Source organism: Bos indicus x Bos taurus, chromosome 14 (assembly GCF_003369695.1).
Source record: "Bos indicus x Bos taurus breed Angus x Brahman F1 hybrid chromosome 14, Bos_hybrid_MaternalHap_v2.0, whole genome shotgun sequence".
NCBI lineage: Eukaryota > Metazoa > Chordata > Mammalia > Artiodactyla > Bovidae > Bos > Bos indicus x Bos taurus.
The window spans coordinates 74,986,310-75,008,845 of record NC_040089.1 but is presented as its reverse complement, the minus strand read 5'-3'; the positions used below and the strand labels follow the sequence as shown (position 1 = coordinate 75,008,845).

The 22,536-nt window shown below is 39.7% G+C and overlaps 1 protein-coding gene across 1 annotated transcript in view; it reads right to left on the bottom strand.

The window, feature by feature from the left end:
• Positions 1 to 22,536, bottom strand: part of MMP16 (matrix metallopeptidase 16) — a 395,065-nt gene that overhangs the window by 27,856 nt on the left and 344,673 nt on the right. The window contains exon 7 of the mRNA XM_027561607.1: positions 15,474 to 15,612. Within this exon, the coding sequence (XP_027417408.1) occupies positions 15,474 to 15,612 (139 nt within the window). The remainder of the gene's footprint in view (positions 1 to 15,473; positions 15,613 to 22,536) is intronic.

Sequence of the window (22,536 nt, the reverse complement as noted above, 5' to 3'; positions counted from 1 at the left end):
GGTTGCAAAGAGCTGGACACGGCTGAACGACTTTCACTTCACTTCACTTCACTTTTGATACACGTCTTTTGTATGTCTTTCTTATTCCCAAATTTAATCCCCTCCTCTTTTCTACCTCAGATATTCTAGTTCCTATTCTATAAGTGATTTTTGCCTTTTGAAATGAAATTGTCAAAAAGGATAAGTTCTGCTTAAAGGTTATTGATTGATAACAATGAGACAACTTTTCAGACAACTATTGAACTACTTAATTTTTATTACTACTGATTTGGACAACACCAAAGGTGTTTTTTAAATTTATGTCTGACTCTCGAAGGACATTGCACCAATTCAGTTTCTAACATAGATTTTTGATATTATCAATTCATAACCATTCAGTCTGAACATGACTAATAATTGAGAACATAAATACATGGCTTGATCATCCTTACAAAACATTACTACTGGATATTAGTGATATTTGGATAGCTGACTAGCACAAAGTGTGTAGTAAGTTAAGTTGCTGGAACAAAGCATATTACTTCACTGACATGTGATACATTTTCTATTTCTAGGGCTTTCTCATGAAATAAACCAATTTTTGAAGATACATAAAAGAGAATGATTCAGTTTAACAACTGTCAATTCAAGGGATAAGGGGTTCTGTTTAGACATCACTATTCTAGAAAAAAGTTGGCTTAAAGCTCAACATTCAGAAAACTAAGATCATGGCATCCGGTCCCATCACTTCATGGCAAATAGATGGGGAAACAGTGGAAATAGTGGTTGACTTTATTTTGGGGAGCTCCAGAATCACTGCAGATGGTAACTGCAGCCGTGAAATTAAAAGATGCTTACTCCTTGGCAGGAAAGTTATGACCAACTAGACAGCATATTAAAAAGCAGAGACATTAGTTTGCCAACAAAGGTCTGTCTAGTCAAGGCTATGGTTTTTCCTGTGGTCATGTATGGATGTGAGAGTTGGACTGTGAAGAAGGCTGAGTGCCGAAGAATTGATGCTTTTGAACTGTGGTGTTGGAGAAGACTCTTGAGAGTCCCTTGGACTGCAAGGAGATCCAACCAATCCATCCTAAAGGAGATCAGTCCTGGATGTTCATTGGAAGGAGTTATGTTGAAGCTGAAACTCCTATACTCTGGCCACCTGATGCGAAGAGCTGACTCATTTGAAAAGACCCTGATGCTGGGAAAGATTGAAGGCGGGAGGAGAAGGGGATGACAGAGGATGAGATGGTTGGATGGCATCACTGACTCAATGGATATGAGTTTGAGTACATTCCAGGAGTTGGTGATGGACAGGGAGGCCTGGCGTGCTGCGGTTCATGGGGTCGCAAAGAATCGGACATGACTGAGCAACTGAACTGAACGAACTAATCTAAATAGTGCCGGGAATACCGTGTGACAGTCACATGTATCAAATCATGAGACTGGCTAGCATTGAGCAGAAGGGCCTGTAATTTATATACTTATCTTTGTTATTGTTGTTCAGTGACTTAGTCGTGTCTGACTCTGCAACCCCACAGACTGCAACCAGCCAGCCTCCCCTGTCCTTCACTAATTCCCAGAGCTTGCTCAAAGTCACATCCATAGAGTAGGTGATGCCATCCAACCGTCTCATCCTCTGTTGTCCCCTTCTCCTCCTGCCCTCAATCTTTCCCAGCATCAGGGTCTTTTCCAATGAGTCAGTTCTTTGCATCAGGTAGCCAAACTATTGGAGCTTCAGCTTCGGCATCAGCCCTTCCAATGAATATTCAGGGTTCATTTCTCTTGACTGGTTTGATCTCCTTGTAGTCCAACGGACTTTCAAGAATCTTCTTCAGCACACAATTCAGAAGATCAATTCTGCAGTGCTCAGTCCTCCTAATGGTCCAACTCTCACATCTGTACATGATACTGGAAAAACTATAGCTTTGACTATATGGACCTTTGTCAGCAAAGTGATGTCCCTGATTTTTAATACATTGTCTAGGTTTGCCATAGCTTTCAAGGAGCAAGAGTCTTTTAATTTCATGGCTGCAGTCACCATCCACTGTGATCTTGGAGCCCAAAAATACAGAATCTGTTACTGCTTCCACTTCTCCCCCTCTATTTGCCAGGAAGTGATAGGACTGGACCCCATGATCTAAGTTTTTTTAATGATTTTAAGGTTTTTTTCTGTTTCAAGCCAGCTTTTTGACTGTCCTCTTTCACCCTCATCAAGAGGCTCTTTAGTTCTTCTTCATTTTCTGCCAATAGGTATCATCTGCACATCTAAGGTGGTTGATATTTCTCCCAGTAATCTGTGTGTTTTTTTAATTTATTTATTTTTATTTGAAGGATAATTGCTACACAACATTGTGCTGGCTTCTGCTACAACATGAGTCAGCCATAGGCACACATGTGTCCCCTGCCTCTTGAACCTCCCTCCCACCCCTAACCACCCTTCTAGCTTGTTACAGAGCCCTGGTTTGAGTCCCCTTAGGCTGACAGCAAATTCCCATTAGCCAATTTACACATCCATTTTACACTTGGTAGTGTATATGTCTCCATGCTATTCTCTCCATTCGTACCACCGTCTCCTTCCTCCCCCAAGTCCATGTCCATAAATCTGTTCCCTATGTTGTGTCTCCACTGATGCTCTGCAATAGGTTCATCAGACCATCTTTCTAGATTCCATATATATGCATTAATATACAGTATTTGTTTATCTCTGACTCACTTCACTCTGCATAATAGGCTCTAGATTGATCCACCTCATTACAACTGAATCAAATATGTTCCTTTGTATGGCTGAGTAATATTCCATTTTATGTATGTGCCACAACTTTATCCATTCATGTGTCAATAAGACATCTAGGCTGCTTTCATGTCCTAGCTATTGTAAACAGTATTGCTATGAACATTGGGGTACATGTGTCTTTTTCAATTTTGATTTCCTCAGAGTTTTATGCTTAGGAGTGGGATTGATATGTCATATGGTATTTTTATTCCTAGTTTTCTAAGGAATCCCTATAGTGCCTTCCATTGGAGAAGGAACTGGCAACCCACTCCATTGTTCTTGCCTGGAAAATCCCAGGGATGGGGGAGCCAGGTGGGCTGCTGTCTATGGGGTTGCACAGAGTCGGACACGACTCAAGAAACTTAGCAGCAGTAGCATACTGTCTTCCATAGTGGCTGTATCAATTTACATTCCCTTTCCTCCACACCCTCTCCAGCATTTATTATTTGTAAATTTTTTGATGATCGCCATTGTGCCCGGTATGAGACATTTCACTGTAGCTGTAATTTGCATTTTTCTAATAACGAGTTACATTGAGCATCTTTTCATGTGTTTCTAAGCCATCTGTACATCTCTTTTGGAGAAATGTCTGCTTAGGTCTTTGCTCACTTTTTGATGTGTGTGTGTGTGTGTGTTTTCCTGTTATCCTGTTGTATAAATTGCTTACATAGTTTGGAAATTAACCCTTCGTTAGTTGTTTCATTTGCTAAAATTTCCCCTCATTCTGAGGGTTGTCTTTCACCTTGCTTGTAATTTCCTTTGCTGTGAGAAAGCTTTTAAGTTTAATTAGTTCTCACTTGTTTAGGTTTGGTTTTATTTCCATTACTCTGGAAGGTGGGTCATAGAGAATCTTGCTGTGATTTATACCATACAGTGTTCTGCCTATGTTTTCCTCTAAGAGTTTTATAGTTTCTGCTCTTACGTTTAGGTCTTTAATCCACTGTAAGTTTATCTTTGTGTCCACCTGATCTGCCTCTTGAGAAACCTACATGCAGGTCAGGAAGCAACAATTAGAACTGGACATGGAACAACAGACTGGTTCCAAATAGGAAAAGGAGTTCGTCAAGGCTGCATATTGTCACTCTGCTTATTTAACTTATATGCAGAGTACGTCATGAGAAATGCTGGGCTGGAAGAAGCACAAGCTGGAATCAACATTGCCGGCAGAAAGTGAAGAGGAACTAAAGAGGCTCTTGATGAAAGTGAAAGAGGAGAGTGAAAAAGTTGGCTTAAAGCTCAACATTCAGAAAACTAAGATCATGGCATCTGATCCCATCACTTCATGGGAAATAGATGGGGAAACATTGGAAATAGTGTCAGACTTTATTTTTGGGGGCTCCAAAATCACTGCAGATGGTGATTGCAGCCATGAAATTAAAAGACGCTTACTCCTTGGAAGGAAAGTTATGACCAACCTAGATAGCATATTGAAAAGCAGAGACATTACTTTGCCAAAAAAGGTCCATCTAGTCAAGGCTATGGTTTTTCCAGTGGTCATGTATGGATGTTAGAGTTGGACTGTGAAGAAAGCCGAGCACTGAAGAATTGATGCTTTTGAACTGTGGTGTTGGAGAAGACTCTTGAGAGTCCCTTGGACTGCAAGGAGATCCAGCCAGTCCATTCTAAAGGGGATCAGCTCTGGGTGTTCTTTGGAAGGTATGATGCTAAAGCTGAAACTCCAGTACTTTGGCCACCTCATGGGAAGAGTTGACTCATTGGAAAAGACTCTGATGCTGGGAGGGATTGGGGTCAGGAGGAGAAGGGGACGACAGAGGATGAGATGGCTGGATGGCATCACCAACTCAATGGACGTGAGTTTGAGTGAACTCCAGGAGTTGGTGATGGACAGGCAGGCCTGGCGTGCTGCGATTCATGGGGTCACAAAGAGTCAAACACGACTGAGCGACTGAACTGAACTGAACTGATGGTATTAGGAAGTGTTCTAATTTCATTCTTTTACATGTAGCTGTCCAGTTTTCCCACCACTATTTATTGAAGAGGCTGTCTTTGCCCCATTGTATATTCTTGCCTCCTTTGTCAAAAATAAGGTACCCATAGGTGCATGGGTTTATCTCTAGGCTTTCTATCGTGTTCCATTGGTCTATATTTCTGGTTTTGTGCCTCAAGAAAACTTGATTCCAGCTTGTGATTCATCCAGCCTCTCATTTTGCATGATATATTCTGCATGTAAGTCAAATAAGCAGGGTGACAATATACAGCCTTGACTGTACTCCTTTCCGAATTTGGAACCAGTCCATTGTTCCATGTCTGGTTCTAACTGCTGCTTCTTGACCTGAATACAGGTTGCTCAGAAGACAGTTAAGGTGGTCTGGTATTCCCATCTTTTTAAGAATTTTCCACAGTTTGTTTTGATTCACACTGTTAAATGCTTTAGTGTAGTCAATGAAACAGAAGTAGATGTTTTCCTGGAATTCCCTTGCTTTGTCTATGATCCAGGTAGAATCTCCTTGTTTTCTCTATGATCCATCAAATGTTGCCAATTTGATCTTTGGTTCCTCTGCCTTTTCTAAACCCAGCTGTACTGGAAGTTGTTGGATCACTAACTGCTGAAACCTAGCTTGAAGGATTTTGAGCATAACCTTAGTAGCATGGGAGATGAGCACAACTGTATGGTAGCTTGAGCATTCTTTGGCATTGCTCTTCTTTGGGACTGGAATGAAAAGCGCCCTTTCCTAGCCTTACACAATATGCAGCTACACTGAGCAGCATGCTGACCAGTGAAGGGAGATATTAAGAAGTGGTTTCTAAGGACAAACTACAGCTACATATGTGAGGTTGACAAGAAAATTCCTTAAAATATTAGTATTTATATACATACTTATACCTTGCTTCATTATGCAAAAATGCGATAAAATGGTAAAATATAAATAGAAAAAAAATAAGACTAAAGAAATTAGAATAGAGAGAAAAATAGAACATAGATAATAATATAAAATAGCAAAGATGAAGTTATTCATAATGTTGGCATCAGTATATTTTACAAAGTCAGTTCTAATAGAAACACTTATTGGAAAATACATTATAATCATTGTAAATTGTAACACTGAAATTAAATTGGTATTATATAAAGTTTTGAATATGATATATGTAGTAAATTAATTAATTCTACATTAATATTTAGTTAATTTCTCATGTCACTGTTCTCAGTAGCACAAGAACTTGAACCAAGAAGAGAGGCTGCTGAGGAATAAGGCATCTGTGCCATCAGGGACAGACTGCCTGATTAGCACCAGGTTTAAGTAAGTGACTGAATCATAAAAGCAAATTCGGATGCTCATAATTAATATGCTATGGGACAATGAAGGAACAAAATTTTACCACCCATGGTCACCAATATTTTTAAATTAATGAAATATTCGCTGAAACTATCCCAACATAAACTCAGACAACAAGCAATAAACAGCATGTTAGCAACAAATAATTTAAGTTTCAATATATGTATATCCGATGTATGTATATATTGGATATGTCAACATATCCAATGTATGTAGACAATCAAAATAATGAAAATATTCATCATCCTGAAATATTTTCTCATGCCCCTCTCTATTTGTTACTGCCCAAATCTATCTCATTTTTCCTCAGGCACCCATTGAGGTATTTACTATCACCAGAGATTACTTTCCACTTTCCAGAATTTTATGTTAATGTAATAGTACAACACGTATATTTTTTGTCAGAATTTTTAAACTCAGCGTAATTATTTGAATCTCATTCATTTATAGTATGAATCAGTACTTCATCCTTTTTTATTGCTGACAAGTATTCTGTTATACATCTATACCATAGTTTGTTTATCCATTAACCTATTTAGAATAAATGGTTTCCAGTTTTTATCACAAATATGTCTGCTTGGAGTATTTGTGTATATGTTTTTGCACAAATGTTTTCATTTATCTTGGGAAAATTTCTGATTGCAAAGGATTCTATATGCTTAACTTTTAAAAGAATTGTCAAATTGGCAGGGTTACTTTGGCCTGGTCAGTCTTTTTAAATTTAGTCATTGTAACAAATATGCATCTCATAGAGGTTTTAATTTGTATTTCCTAATTGCCAACATCCACTGGATCATGGAAAAAGCAAGAGAGTTCCAGAAAAACATCTATTTCTGATTTATTGACTATGCCAAAGCCTTTGACTGTGCGGATCACAATAAACTGTGGAAAATTCTGAAAGAGATGGGAATGCCAGACCACCTGACCTGCCTCTTGAGAAACCTATCTGCAGGTAAGGAAGCAACAATTAGAACTGGACATGGAACAACAGACTGGTTCCAAATAGAAAAGCAGTACGTCAAGGCTGTATATTGTCACCCTGCTTATTTAAGTTATAGCAGAGTATGTCATGAGAAACGCTGGGCTGGAAGAAGCACAAGCTGGTATCAGATTGCCAGGAGAAATATCAATAACCTCAGATAGGCACATGACACCACCGTTATGGCAGAAAGTGAAGAGGAACTAGAAAGCCTCTTGATGAAAGTGAAAGAGGAGAGTGAAAAAGTTGGCTTAAAGCTCAACATTCAAAAAACTAAGATCATGGCATCCGGTCCCATCACTTCATGGGAAATAGATGGGGAAACATTGGAAACAGTGTCAGACTTTATTTTGGGGGGCTCCAAAATCACTGCAGATGGTGATTGCAGCCATGAAATTAAAAGACGCTTACTCCTTGGAAGGGAAATTATGACCAAACTAAATAGCATATTCAAAAGCAGAGACATTACTTTGCCAACAAAGGCCATCTAGTCAAGGCTATGGTTTTTCCAGTGGTCATGTATGGGTGTGAGAGTTGAACTGTGAAGAAAGCTGAGCACCAAAGAATTGATGCTTTTGAACTGTGGTGTTGGAGAAGACTCTTGAGAGTCCCTTGGACTGCAAGGAGATCCAACCAGTCCATCCTAAAGGACATCAGTCATGGTGTTCTTTGGAAGGACTGATGCTAAAACTGAAACTCCAAGACTTTGGCTACCTTATGCGAGGAGTTGACTCACTGGAAAAGACTCTGATGCTGGGAGGGATTGGGGTCAGGAGGAGAAGGGGACGACAGAGGATGAGATGGCTGGATGGCATCACCAACTCGAATGACATGAGTTTGGGTGAAATATGCAAGTTGATGATGGACAGGGAGGCCTGGCGTACTGTGATGCATGGGGTCACAGAGAGTTGGACACGACTGAGCTACTGAACTGAACTGAACTGAACTGAACAACTAGTACTGCTTAGCATCTTTTCATGTGCTTTCTTGGCATCCATTTATCATCCTTGTTAAAGTTTCTTTTCCAGGCCTTTGCTCACTTCTGAGCCGCTTGTTTTCTTTTTATTGAATTCTGAGAGTTCCTTACATACGCAGGATACAAACAAATCTTTCCTAATATATGTGATTTTCAAATACTGTCTCCTCACTGATGGCATGTCTTTTTATACTCTTGGTGTCACTGAAGAGCAAATTTTAAAGATGTTGATGTTGTCCAATTTACCATTTTCTTTTATGAATTGTGATTTTGGCATCAAATATAAGAAATTTTGGCTTAAGTCAAACTCATGTATATTTTAATCCCGTTTTTTTCCTAGTTGGGGTACAGTCATATGTCTCACATTCAGGTTTGAACCACTTAGAATCACTTTCACACATGGCACAAGCCGTGGACTCAGTTCAGTTCAGTTCAGTCGCTCAGTCGTGTCCGACTCTTTGTGACCCCATGAATCGCAGCACGCCAGGCCTCCCTGTCCATCACCAACTCCTGGAGTTCACTCAGACTCACGTCCATTGAGTCAGTGATGCCATCCAGCCATCTCATCCTCTGTCGTCCCCTTCTCCTCCTGCCCCCAATCCCTGCCACATCAGAGTCTTTTCCAATGAGTCAACTCTTCCCATGAGGTTGAAAGTATTGGAGTTTCAGCTTTAGCATCGTTCCTTCCAAAGAACACCCAGACTAATCTCCTTCAGGATGGACTGGTTGGATCTCCTTGCAGTCCAAGGGACTCTCAAGAGTCTTCTCCAACACCACAGTTCAAAAGCATCAATTCTTTGGTGCTCAGTTTTCTTCACAGTCCAACTCTCACATCCATACATGACCACTGGAAAAACCATAGCCTTGACTAGACGGACCTTTGTTGGCAAAGTAATGTGTCTGCTTTTCAATATGCTATCTAGGTTGGTCATAACTTTCCTTCCAAGGAGTAAGAGTCTTTTAATTCCATGGCTGCAATCACCATGTGCAGTGATTTTGCTGCTAAGTCACTTCAGTCGTGTCCGACTCTGTGTGACCCCACAGATGGCAGCCCACCAGGCTCCCTTGTCCCTGGGATTCTCCAGGCAAGAACACTGGAGTGAGTTGCCATTTTCTTCTCCAATGCATGAAAGTGAAAAGTGAAAGTGAAGTTGCTCAGTCATGTCTGACTCTTAGCGACCCCATGCATTGCAGCCTACCAGGCTCCTCCGTCCATGGGGTTTTCCAGGCAAGAGTACTGGAGTGGGGTGCCATTGCCTTCTCCGGCAGTGATTTTGGAGCCCCCCAAAATAAAGTCTGACACTGTTTCCACTGTTTCCCCATCTATTGCCCATGAAGTGATGGGACCAGATGCCTTGATCTTAGTTTTCTGAATGTTCAGCTTTAAGTCAACTTTTTCACTGTTCTCTTTCACTTTCATCAAGAGGCTCTTTAGTTCCTCTCCACTTTCTGCTATAAGGGTGGTATCATCTGCATATCTGAGGTTATTGATATTTGTCCTGGCAATCTTGATTCCAGCTTGTGCTTCTTCCAGCCCAGTGTTTCCCATGATGTACTCTGCATAGAAGCTAAATAAGCAGGGTGACAATATACAGCCTTGATGTCCTCCTTTTCCTGTTTGGAACCAGTCTGTTGTTCCATTAGTTTATTTACTTGTTTTTTTGCATGTGCACATCCCATGCTTTCACCATCATTTGTTGAAAAATTATGTTTCCCACTGAATTTCCTTTGTACTATTGTGAGAAATTATTGGTTCATATATGTTTTTAGTTTATTTCTGGATTCTCCATATTATATATATATATATATGTATATATTATTTGTACATTTATATAATTTATTCTCTTATATATATATATATTTTCTATCTTTACACCAATGTCATGCTCTTTTGACTAATATCACTTTAAAGTAAGACTTGAGGGAATACCCTGGCAGTGCAGTCGTTAGGAATCCAATAAATTTGGCAGGATTCAACTTGCCAAACCTATGAATAAGTCACATTTGTCCATTTATTTGTATTCTTTAGTTTCATTTACCAATTTTTTTGTAGTTTTCAGTGTATAGGCGATCCACATGTTATTTGGCTTTATCCCTAAATATTTGGTATTTTGATGCCTTTGTAATTTGCCTTTATAATGTTTAAAAAATTTCAATTATTGATTATTGTTTGCTAGTATCTGATGGAAGACAATTCTCTGTAGGTCACTTGCTTCTCAGCACCTCTCATGAGCAGAGGCACTGATAGTGTCTCTCTTTTGGACTTTATTTTCAAAGATGTTAGTGTATCAACAATCTTGGGTTATAAAGAAAGAATCTCCCTCCATAGTAAAGGGAGAATTTGCTTACTTTTCAGTAAAATAAATAAAATGCCTCCCTCTGGGGAAAATTTGGGCCGTTTACAGCTTATTATAAAACATTTAGGTTTGCTAAGCTTGTGGTTCCTCTCCTTCACATATCTGATTACAAGTATTTCAATGGGTCAATTTCACATCACCCTTGAGAACTGGGGCTCAGGGAACTCATATAAATGGCTACTTCTTTTGATCCTCTCTTTTTCTCTGAGTCAGGAGTTTCATATCTTCTACCAACATTCATGAAAGTGTGGTAGGCTAACTTGTTAGCTTAGGATAAAATCTCAGACTCTTCACAGTCTTGAAAACGTATATAAATATAATTAATTTTTGCGTGATAGTAGTATAGCTTGCAATCTTGCTAAACTCACTGACCAATTATAGATAAATGGCTGATGGCATCCAATTTTCTACACAGACAATCACATTGTCTGTGAATACCGTTTTACTTCATGTTTATTACACTAGTACGTAACATCCAGTACAATGCTGAATGGGGCTTCCCAGGTGGCACACTGGTAAAGAATCTGTCTGCCAATGCTGGAAATTCAGGAGATGTGGGTTCAATCCCTGGGTCGGGAAGATCCCCTCGAGTAGCAAATGCTAATCCATTTCAGTTTTCTCGCCTGGAAATTCCATGGACAGAGGTACCTGATGGGCTATAGTCCACGGGGTCACAGAGAGTCAGACATGACTGAGCATGTATGCATAAAATATTGAATACAGTTGGAAAGTGTGGATACATTTGTCTTATTTCTGATCTTATGGGGAAAGTCAGACACTGTGAATTTTTCCTGACTATATGGTTATTTTTGTATCCCTACAATTATTCTTGACCTTAGTTTTAGGACTGTTACTTGAAAACAATGTGATTACTTCAGGTGTTTTAAGATTTGTTAGGGAGGAATGAAACAGTGCTCCTTCTAGGATAAAATTCCCCACTACTGAGGCAAGACTATGTTCAGTGTGCACGGACAACCCGTGACTGGTGGCAACAAGTACTTATGTTAGCCCTATATAAGTGTCAGGCTTTGTTTCTTTTATATCCATTTCATGATTCTTTCTCTAGACTTCAGTTGCATGCTTACACACATATACAGTCCAGTTCTCTCTCTCATGCGTTAGGAGTTTCCGCTACAAAACTCCACGTCTCCAGTCTGTACAGCTCTTTCCTCTGCATTACTTTGTCTTGTTAACTGTAGGCACCTTGGTGTCCTAGACTCTCAGCTCTGTCTCCTCAACGGAGAGAATCTTTTGAGCTCTACCTGGATTCTTACATGTTGGTCCATAGCCTAGAATTCTTTCAAGACAGGAAGCTGGGGCAATTTCTGGGCTTACTTCTCTTTGTTTTTAACTCTCAAGATTCACTACCTTTCTTGATATCCAATGTCATGAAAATTATTGTTTTATATACTTTATCCAATTTTTAGTGGTTTTAGGTGGAAGGTCAAATCTGATCCCTGTTGTTACATATTAGCTGGAAGCAAAGACAACACTGATACTACATCTTTGCATATCAAAAAGCAATAAAATTCTATGAATATAAAACTGACTGCATCTATAGATGTTTTTATAATTGTGTATTGACAACTTCCACTGCATAAGGCAGGAGGTACAGGTTAGATCCTTGCATCAGGAAGCCCCCCTGGAGGTGAAAATGGTAACTTACTTCAGCATTCTTGCCTGAAAAATCCCATGGACAGAGGACTCTGGTGGGCTACAGTCTACAGGGTTGCAAAGAGTCAGCGACTGAGCACGCATGCACATAGTACATATTAGAAGAAGAGAAAAACAAGGAGAAAGAAACAAAGAGAAAGAGGGCCAAGAAAAGAACAACTTGGAGAAGAATAATGCTTAAATACATTAGTAACAGTCATTCAGGATGACTGGTAGAGGCTGAGACCAACTTGTGTAGAGCTGTGAATACAAACACAGATTAGGTCTTGCGTTTTATACTTCATCCATTCAATAATTATTTGTTTAGTGTTTACTGCATTCCAGACATTGATTATAACAGAGTCCAGCAACTAGGACAAGCTCCTGTTTTTGTACAGCCCACAATCTAAGAAGAGTATTTACATTTTTGAAGGTTGAAAAATAAAAGGATATGTAATTGAGATAGTACAGGCTTCAAAGGCTGAAATATTTGCTATTTGGTCATTACCGAGAAAAGTTTATCAACTCCTGGTTTGAGGTACTGGAAATAACAGTATTAAAATGAAATAAATAAATAAATAATGAACTAGAGATCTGGACCTTATGAGCCGATATTCCAGTGAGAAGGATACAGATGAGTGATAAACAAGTGAAGCATATAGTTTACCAGACAATATGTAAAAAATTAAACAGGGAGGGAAGTTGGATCACTAGAGATGAAGTGGTCTCAGTGTCCCTAGAGCAAGTTGGCGATGATGGTCTTGAGATGAAAGAGATGATCTGATTACCTACACTTTCAGGTGATAAAGGCCATTAAGAGATGGTGGCAAACTGGAACAGGGATTTTGATTGTGTGATTGCTTCAAGAAAGATAAGAAAGGGGGTGGTGTGTCACCCAAAGCCCAGAGTTCTGGGACTCTTAATGAGACAATAATGAGATAGATACCAGAAAAAGGAATAGTCTTATTGGAAGCAACCAGAGCTTCTGGCTCCCTCTGGATAAGCAATGGCATCTGGAATAAAGGAGCTGCGTGTCCACAACTTTATTTGAAGGTAATGTGAGAAGGAAGCATAGTAGCAGGGTCCTTGGAGTGGCAAAGTTTTAGGATTAGACATTTCTTTATAATGACAGTATATTAAGAGGCACTACTGACAAGCTAAACATTCAGAAGTATATATGTGACAAGAGACAGAGTTGTTCTGTTAGCATCTCGACATAAGAAACACCATACTGAGTCAAAGAAATGTTTAACCGTATCACTTTTATTAAAATGTGTGTTGAGCACCTACTATGTACCCAACACTGCTCTGGGCACTGAAAACACAGTGGTGTGTAAGAAAATAGAAACCAGTTCCATCTGTCATGAAATTTACATTTGAATGCTACAGGTAATTTCACATTTTGCAAGGGCTGGTGCAAGCTGGAAGACACTGCTTTAAATGGAGTGGACTGGGAGTGCACTCTGAAGAGATCCCTTTTATGCCAGCTGTTGAAAGATGAAAAGGAGCTAGCCATTCCAGAGTGAGGGAGTGAGGAGAGGCAACACGGATAAAAAGTGAGAAGGCCCTGCGGCAATAAAGAACTGAAGGAACACTGATTTAGGACTGTGGCAGTTTCTCCTTAGGCAGTTTTGTAAGAGAACACTATTGATCCTGGGATGAGAGGGGACCCCCTGGGACAGCCCTCCAGCTGTAGGCTACCCAGGGCTTCTTCTTCCCTCTTTTTTTTTTTTGCTGCTACCACACACAGAAGAATGCAGGGGAGGATAATTTTTTTCCAAATATCATGGCTCTAAGATCCAGACCCTTCAGATGTATCTTTTCTTTGTCTGCAATGATACAGTACATGTCTACTTCCTTTATATACTTATTATAGCCAGCAGGAGGGCAATAATATTAATAGTAATCGCACCACCAGCAGCAACAGCTGGCACTTATTGAGGTCTTACTTGTACCAAGCACTTCCCATGTACTCTTAATTTAGTCTTCAATCCTGAGATGGGGAACAGTAGTACCACCATTTTCCAGGTGGAGAAACTGAGGCACATGGACTTGAGTAGCTGTATAATTTATACAGCTAGTAAGTGCTCAAAATTAGCAATATGACTTCAGGACCACGGTATTCTTATAATTAATGTACATTACCCCCTCTTTCTCAGGTTAGAATTTGTAAAGACAAAATAAATTCTGAGTATACACCTTGATTTTATATGGGTGGTTTGGACTTCACTTAAAATGTGACAAGTATCTCGCAAGTCCTGTATTTTCATTAGTCTCATCACTGCTACAAATTCTTCTAGTTTGGTCCTGAGAATAATTGCTTTATTTGCTTAAGATTCCTTTTTCTTTTCCCACAATCTCAATCCTTATTTAAGCTTATTCTCAGTCCTTTAGACTCTTAAGTAATCCATTCAGTCACATTCAATCTGCATTCTACTTTTCCTCAAGTCAACTCAAATTTGTTCTCTTCACAGTTCTTTTAATCCTTCAACTTAGTCAGTCTCTTTTCCCTGGGCCCCCTGCCCCCAACAGACTTAAGACTTACTGTTTTGAATATTAGCAAAAGAATCCGCCCACAATGCGGGAGACCTGGGTTCAGTCCCTGGGTTGGGAAGATTCCCTGGAGGAGGGCATGGTAACCCACCCCAGTATTCTTGTCTGGAAAATCCCCACGGACAGAGGAGCCTGGTGGGCTACAGTCCATGGGGTCACAAAGAATCAGACATGACTGAGCAGCTAAGCACAGAACAACTTTAGAAGATGGGAGGACCAGTCACTTGACTTAAGTTCAGTTTAATTTAATTCAAATAATCTCACTTTTGCATGCTAGACATTAGTATTTGTGCAATTGAAATTTGTCACTCAGATAAATAACAAACAACAGATTTTATTGGGTAAAATGATTGGGTGGCTTTTTTCTATTCATAGGTTTTTCTTATCTTTATGAGTAATTTCTTAGTTTATTGAAAACTATTTAACAGAAATTGACTAAATCATGTAAAGAGATTAAGTTGACTGAATTACATTGAAGAGATTATATATGAAAATAAGTGAAATGAATTTCATTGTGTAAAAACAGCAAGCAATCCCAAATACTCTTAAAAAAAAACCAAATAACTTAGAAAAATTACTTTTATATAATTAATTTATTAATCTGTATATTTATTTCTCTGGTGCCTTTAGGCCAAATCTAAAAATTCTAAGTGATCACAGTGCCTCTTAAATTTGACTTACAAATGGGGATATTGTATGAGAAAACATAAATTAGAGAATTAAAAATTATCTTTGATCTTGCTTCATTTATATTTGTAGCTAACATATATGGTTCATTTTATAGAATGAATTAGCTACCTAAACTCACACGATAGGTTTTATTTATTCATCCCTATGTGTACAACAAGGTCCTGGGCAATGAGACCAGGATATAACAGAGCAAGACATGGGAAATATTCCTTACCTTTAAAGAAGACAAAATTTCCATCACTGTTTTCATAAACGGCATCAATACTAGGAGGCAAGCCCCGCCAGAAGTAAGTGATCTGCATGGGGTATCCGTCCATCACCCTATGGTTTCTCACTCGCCAAAACCACTGGTCCTGCAGAGCAAACAGAAGCAACTCTCAACAAAAGCGAGGCCTCCAGGAACTTCCCTGGACAATGGTTTAACGCTTTTACAGGTAGTGCTAGCGCTGTTATCACTGTCCTGCATCAAAACAGTCAAATAATCAGTTGAACAACTTGCCCACAATGATCACAAAGATTCTTGTAGTAAACTACCCAGTGCCTAATCTACACATTGTGTTTAAGAAGATAACGTACAAGTACTTAATCTTAGTAGTTTACATCATCTCTAGATGAAAAACAGAGGTAGCACAGACAAGACCCTGCCAGATTTGTGGATTAAGTGAGCTTTCCAAAATATAAAAGCAGCATAGCAACACATATGCACCTTTGTATTTATAGACACATGCAAGGTCTCTACACCTAAAGTGCTGGGATAAAATAGGGAGGCCATACCTCCTCGTATGCCCATGTTATACGACTGTCTCATGTAATTATAAATAGAGTCCTCTTTCACCTTCAAATGTATCGTGTTTGGACAATAAATTATACTGTCATTATATATATATATATACACACTATATAAATTATCACTGTATAATTTTTACAGTATAAATTATACTGAACAAAGGAATCTTGAAGGAAGATCATTAGAGTGGATTAAAGAATAGGTCAATTACTTCTATTTGCTGTCATAATAACCTATACTTCACTCAGTCATACCACAGGTCATTTTATATTAAATGTGTTTACTATTATCACCAGCGAATTATGTATCTGCCTTGCCCTGAAGCAGATATTTATGAATATTTTTTACTTTTTAGACAAAACACAATATATTTTTCACCATAAATTCTGACTAAGGGCAAAAATTATTCCCCCAAAAGTTATATCCGATGACATTACATTGGTTTCTATTGAAAATTTTGGAATAATTTATAGACTATCCAAAGTGGTTTAATATTATAAAAACAGGTGTATTTTAAAAATTAGTGTTCAATAAATCAAAATTAAATATTTCATTATATTTCAAGCAAGGTTTCACTGGAAATTATGTGGTTGTTGTTAAGTTGCTAAGTCATGCATTACTTTTTGTGACCTCATAGACTGCAGCATGTCAGACTCTTTTGGCCTCCACTAACTCTCAGAATCGGAGAAGGCAATGGCACCCCACTCCAGTACTCTTGCCTGGAAAATCCCATGGACAGAGGAGCCTGGTGGGCTGAAGTCCATGGGGTCGCTAAGAGTCGGACACGACTGAGTGACTTCACTTTCACTTTTCACTTTCATGCATTGGAGAAGATGGCAACCCACTGCAGTGTTCTTGCCTGGAGAATCCCAGGGACGGGGGAGCCTGGTGGGCTGCCGTCTCTGGGGTTGCACAGAGTCGGACACGACTGAAGCGACTTAGCAGCAGCAGCAGCAGCAACTCCCAGAATATGCTCAATTTCATGTTCACTGAGTTGGTGATACTATCTAACCATCTTATCCTCAGCCACCTCCTTCGCCTTTTGTCTTCAATGGTCCCTAGCATGAAGGTCTTTTCCAATGTGTCGGCTCTTCGCATCAGATGGCCAAAGTATCAGCTTCACCATCAATCTTGCCAATGCATATTCAGGTTTGATTTCCTTTAGGATTGACTGGTTTGATCTCCTTGAAGTTCAAAGGACTCTCAAGAGTCTTCTCCAGCACCACAATTTCAAAGCATCAATTCTTCAGTCATCAACCTTCTTTAAGGATAAAGTCTCATAATACATACTTGACTACTGGAATCAGCTCAGTCACTCGGTTGTGTCCGATTCTTTGAGACCACATGGACTATAGCACACCAGGCCTTCCTGACCATCACCAACTTCCAGAGTTTATTCAAACTCATGTCCACTCAGTCAGTGACGCCATCCAGTCATCTCATCCTCTGCTGTCCCCTTCTCCTCCCGCTTTCAATCTTTCCCAGCATCAGTGTCTTTTCCAATGAGTCAGCTCTTCACATCAGGTAGCCAAAGTATTGGAGTTTCCGCTTCAGCAACAGTCTTTCCAATGAGTATTCAGGACTGATTTCCTTTAGGATGGACTGGGTGGATCTCCTTGCAGTCCAAGGGACTCTCAAGAGTCTTCTCCAACACCATGGTTCAAAAGTATCAATTCTTCAGTGCTCAGCTTTCTTTATAGTGCAACTCTCACATCCATACATGACTACTGGAAAAACCATAGCTTTGACTAGACGGACTTTTGTTGGCAAAGTGATGTCTCCACTTTTTAATATGCTGTCTAGGTTTACCACAGCTTTCCTTCTAAGGAGCAAGCATCCCTTAACTTCATGGATGCAGTCACCATCACAGTGATTTTGGAGCCCAAGAAAATAAAGTCTGTCACTGCCTCCACTTTCTCCCCTTCTATTTGCCATGAAGCTATGAGATGGGATGCCATGATCTTAGTTCTTTAATGTTGAGTTTCAAGTCAGCTTTTTCACTCTCCTCTTTCAACCTCCTCAAAAGTCACTTTACCTCCTGACTTCACTTTCTGTAATTAGAGTAGTATGATCTACATATCTGAGGTTGTTGATATTTCTCCCAGGAAACTTGATTCCAGCTTGTGATTCATCTAGCCCAGCATTTAGCATGATGTACTCTGCATCCTGATGTCAGTGAAAGAGGAGAGTGAAAAAGTTGGATTAAAGCTCAACATTCAGAAAACGAAGATCATGGCATCTGGTCCCATCACTTGTGGGAAATAGATGGGGAAACAGTGGAAACAGTATCAGACTTTATATTTTCGGGCTCCAAAATCACTGCAGATGGTGACTGCAGCCATGAAATTAAAAGATGCTTACTCCTTGGAAGGAAAGTTATGACCAACCTAGATAGCATATTCAAAAGCAGAGACATTACTTTGTCAACAAAGGTCCGTCTAGTCAAGGCTATGGTTTTTCCAGTGGTCATGTATGAATGTAAGAGTTGGACTGTGAAGAAAGCTGAGCGCCAAAGAATTGATGCTTTTGAACTGTGGTGTTGGAGAAGACTCTTGAGAGTCCCTTGGACTGCAAGGAGATCCAACCAGTCCATTCTAAAGATCAGTCCTGGGTGTTATTTGGAAGGAATGATGCTAAAGCTGAAACTCCAATATTTTGGCCACCTCATACGAAGAGTTGACTCTTTGGAAAAGACCCTGATGCTGGGAGGGATTGGGGGCAGGAGGAGAAGGGGACGACAGAGGATGAGATGGCTGGATGGCATCACCAACTCGATTGACATGAGTTTGGGTGAAATATGCGAGTTGGTGATGGACAGGGAGGCCTGCTGCTGCTGCTAAGTTGCTTCAGTCGTGTCCAACTCTGTGCGACCCCATAGACGGCAGCCAACCAGGCTCCCCCGTCCCTGGGATTCTCCAGGCAAGAACACTGGAGTGGGTTGCCATTTCCTTCTCCAATGCATGAAAGTGAAAAGTGAAAGTCAAGTCGCTCAGTCGTGTCCGACTCTTCCCGACCCCATGGACTGCAGCCTACCAGGCTCCTCCATCCATGGGATTTTCTAGGCAAGAGTACTGGAGTGGGGTGCCATTGCCTGGCATGCTGCAATTCACAGGGTCGCAAAGAGTCGGACACGACTGAGCGACTGAACTGAACTGGACTGAACTGAACTCTGCATATTACTAGAGATCTCTTCAAGAAAATTAGAGATACCAAGGGAACATTTCATGCCAAGATGGACACACTAAAGGACAGAAATGGTATGTTTTTAACTTTCTGTTCATAATTTCCATAATATTAAGCAGCTTGAATTGATAAATGTTTTGATCAACATGCAGGAGGCACATTTATGTGATTTTAAGATAAAAATTATGTCATGAAAAGATTGATCTAATAAAATACATATGGGCAGTAAGGCCCAGAGTTTAATGTCAATACTATGTGGACACATGATATTCTGATAATTTAAAGCAAAAACAAAAGCATTTTGGTCTATCTGCAACAGGGGTTTTAACTGAGTGGTGAAGTCTTTCCAATCTCCATATAAAACATTTTAAAATTATGGTAATATATATCCTAAAATAAAATTGCTGTAAACTACTGGATTCTAACAAAGAAATAACTGACTATAATTATTTATGGAACAACTAAACAAAACAAAAAGCTCTCTAAGCCGACGAATCGGAAGAAATTGGACGAAATGTCCTGGGAATATACTCAAACTTTTCTCAGAGAAGCACTTCACATTTCTAGCATCTCCCCACAATTGAGACAGGCCAACGCCTCTTTGGGACAAACAAGTTGCAGTCTGAAGATAAGAATACAACCCAACATACCACTAACGAAGGAAGAAATGAAATTTCTGCCTCAAGATAAGCAGACCCAATCTGCAGATCTTTTCAAGGTAATGCAGAAGCATAGCCTTGGCAGTAGCCTTGGCAGAGAGCCATATATATTGCAGATTTTCCAGTTGTGATTCTACTTAATATGTTCACAACTTCTCTGCTTAGCAGGATTCAGTGGTAAGAATAATTAAGCAAGCTTTCTGTCACAGAGGATGCAAATGCACACCATGATCACTATAGATTACCATTTCAAAAAAAAAGGTGGGGGGCTTGTGTCTAATTTGCAGAGAGAATAAATTTAAAATGAGATTTAGGTCTCTGTGCAAATTTCCTTTCAGAGGAAACCTTCTCTGATCACCTTATCTAAAACTGAAAGCCTTCATTCCACCCCCTACACTGGCTTTTACTCTCCTCCTCGTGTTTTCCATCATTTGCCTTGGCCAACAAGTAAAAGTAAGTGAACTGTCTAAGACAAAAGCTGCATAAAAGAACATAAAGGTGCTAGGTATGGACAGATGATTAGTGCACACTCCATTTTCTACACGGGTATGATATATAAAGACCTTTGAACCATGAGCAGATGGGAAAACATGTTTTCACCTTTCAAACAATGTAGATTTTGTTTTGGCCTAGGATGCAAAGGAAAGAACGAGGAATTGCCTCTCCAGAGTCCTAGATTGCTTGCTTGTATCTTGCCTCTGACCTCCTGTTGGCCAGAGTTCTTACAAAAAAGGGAGGAAGGAGGTAGGATACACTGAAAACAATCACAGCCAGCATATTTATAAAGTCAACTTATGGAAAAGCATCATGCGTAAAAATTACGAAAGGAATCCCTACTTAAACAGTAATATTTTACTTCCAATACAAACATTTTTGAGCTTATGCATAGATTTTTCTTTCCATGTCGTATGGGACTCGGACATACCCTGTTGTTCACCATTAACAAAAGAATACTAATTTTTTAAAGTGAAAAAATAATAATTATCCATACATAATATACTACTATAACTATTTGGTTTTATTCCACTTATATAGGCAAAGAATGTTGGTTATGGAGTATTGCTGTACTAAGTGTGGTTAAACTCTATACCACAAAAATGCAGGGAGCACATGAAAAGACACGTGTGTTGACACTGTTTCCTTTTAGGTCGTGATATATATTTTTTTTTTCCTGTTTCTTTTTGCATCGACTCTTGTTCAGAAACCACTTTGCAATGATTATGATGAAGAAAAGGAGACTTTACTAAAAAATGCTTCATCATTTGCATTTAGGGAAAGGAGCCACAAACTGTAGATTCAAACGTGCCAAACAGTACTATGACACGTTGCTTCCCCCCTCTCCTTTGGGATCTGAGGATCATGCATACTGGCAAGGTGATCTAAATTTTAATTCATATTATCATGTAACTGAGTCGAAAAAAATAGAAAAGATTTTATTCCTCCCACTGAACTAGCAATTCTGGAGTTCCAAAAATATGAACTCTTTAAGAATGTACATTCATCCTAGAAGGGAACAGAGACAAACAATAATTTCAAAAGGCTGTGTGAAATGCTATTATTGCTGCTGCTATAAAATGGGAACTACCATTTAGTGAATATAATGAGCTAGAAAACAGCTGGGCCATTAGCACACCTATCAAGAATTACCGTCCCTTTATTTCTGACCTGAAGAAAGATGTCTCGTTTACAATAAAAACTCTGTTCCTGCTGAATAAAGTACAGGCTGTTTTTTGTGTTTTTTTTTTACTCAAGGTAATTGAGAGGGCAGTGTATTCAATTTAGTTTTTTAACCAGCCAATCTAAAATTGTCTCTTCAGTCTTTTTCTATCAACCCATCATGTTTTATTTTCTTCATAATACTTATTGTTCTCTGAAATTATCTTGTTTATATGCTCACCTGTGTCTCATCATAACTTGTACCTCATCTATTGTATTCAAACACAGCACTTCTCGGTTCTGGAACAAAGCCCAGCACTGTGTTAAGTAAGTGCTCCAAGAGAGAGAAAAGCAGTGAGGGAGACGTGAACCCAAATCTTGTCCTTGGCCTGGGGGACGGTCTTCATCTGTCAGCATTTAACTAAACTGCCCCCACAGAAATTTTGCCATAGGCCCGTATAGTACCCATATCTACCAGAGTACTTAGATCACTGTACTCAGTGCAGTTGTTCAGTTCAGTCGCTCAGTCACGTCTGACTTTTCGCGACCCCACGGACCACAGCACGCCAGGCCTCCCTGTCTATCACCAACTCCCAGAGCTTACTCAGACTCATGTCCATTGAGTCAGTGATGCCATCCAACCATCTCATCCTCTGTTGTCCCCTTCTCCTCCTGCCCCCAATCACTCCCAGCATCAGGGTCTTTTCATATGAGTCAGCTCTTCGCATCAGGTGGCCAAACTATCGGAGTTTCAGCTTCAACATCAGCCCTTCCAATGAACACCCAGGACTGATTTCCTTTAGGATGGACTGGTTGGATCTCCTTGCAGTCCAAGGGACTCTCAAGAGTCTTCTCCAACACCACAGTTCAAAAGCATCAATTCTTCAGCACTCAGCCTTTTTTAAAGTCCAACTCTCACATCCATACATGACTACTGGAAAAACCATGGCTTTGACTAAACGGACCTTTGTCGGCAAAGTAATGTCTCTGCG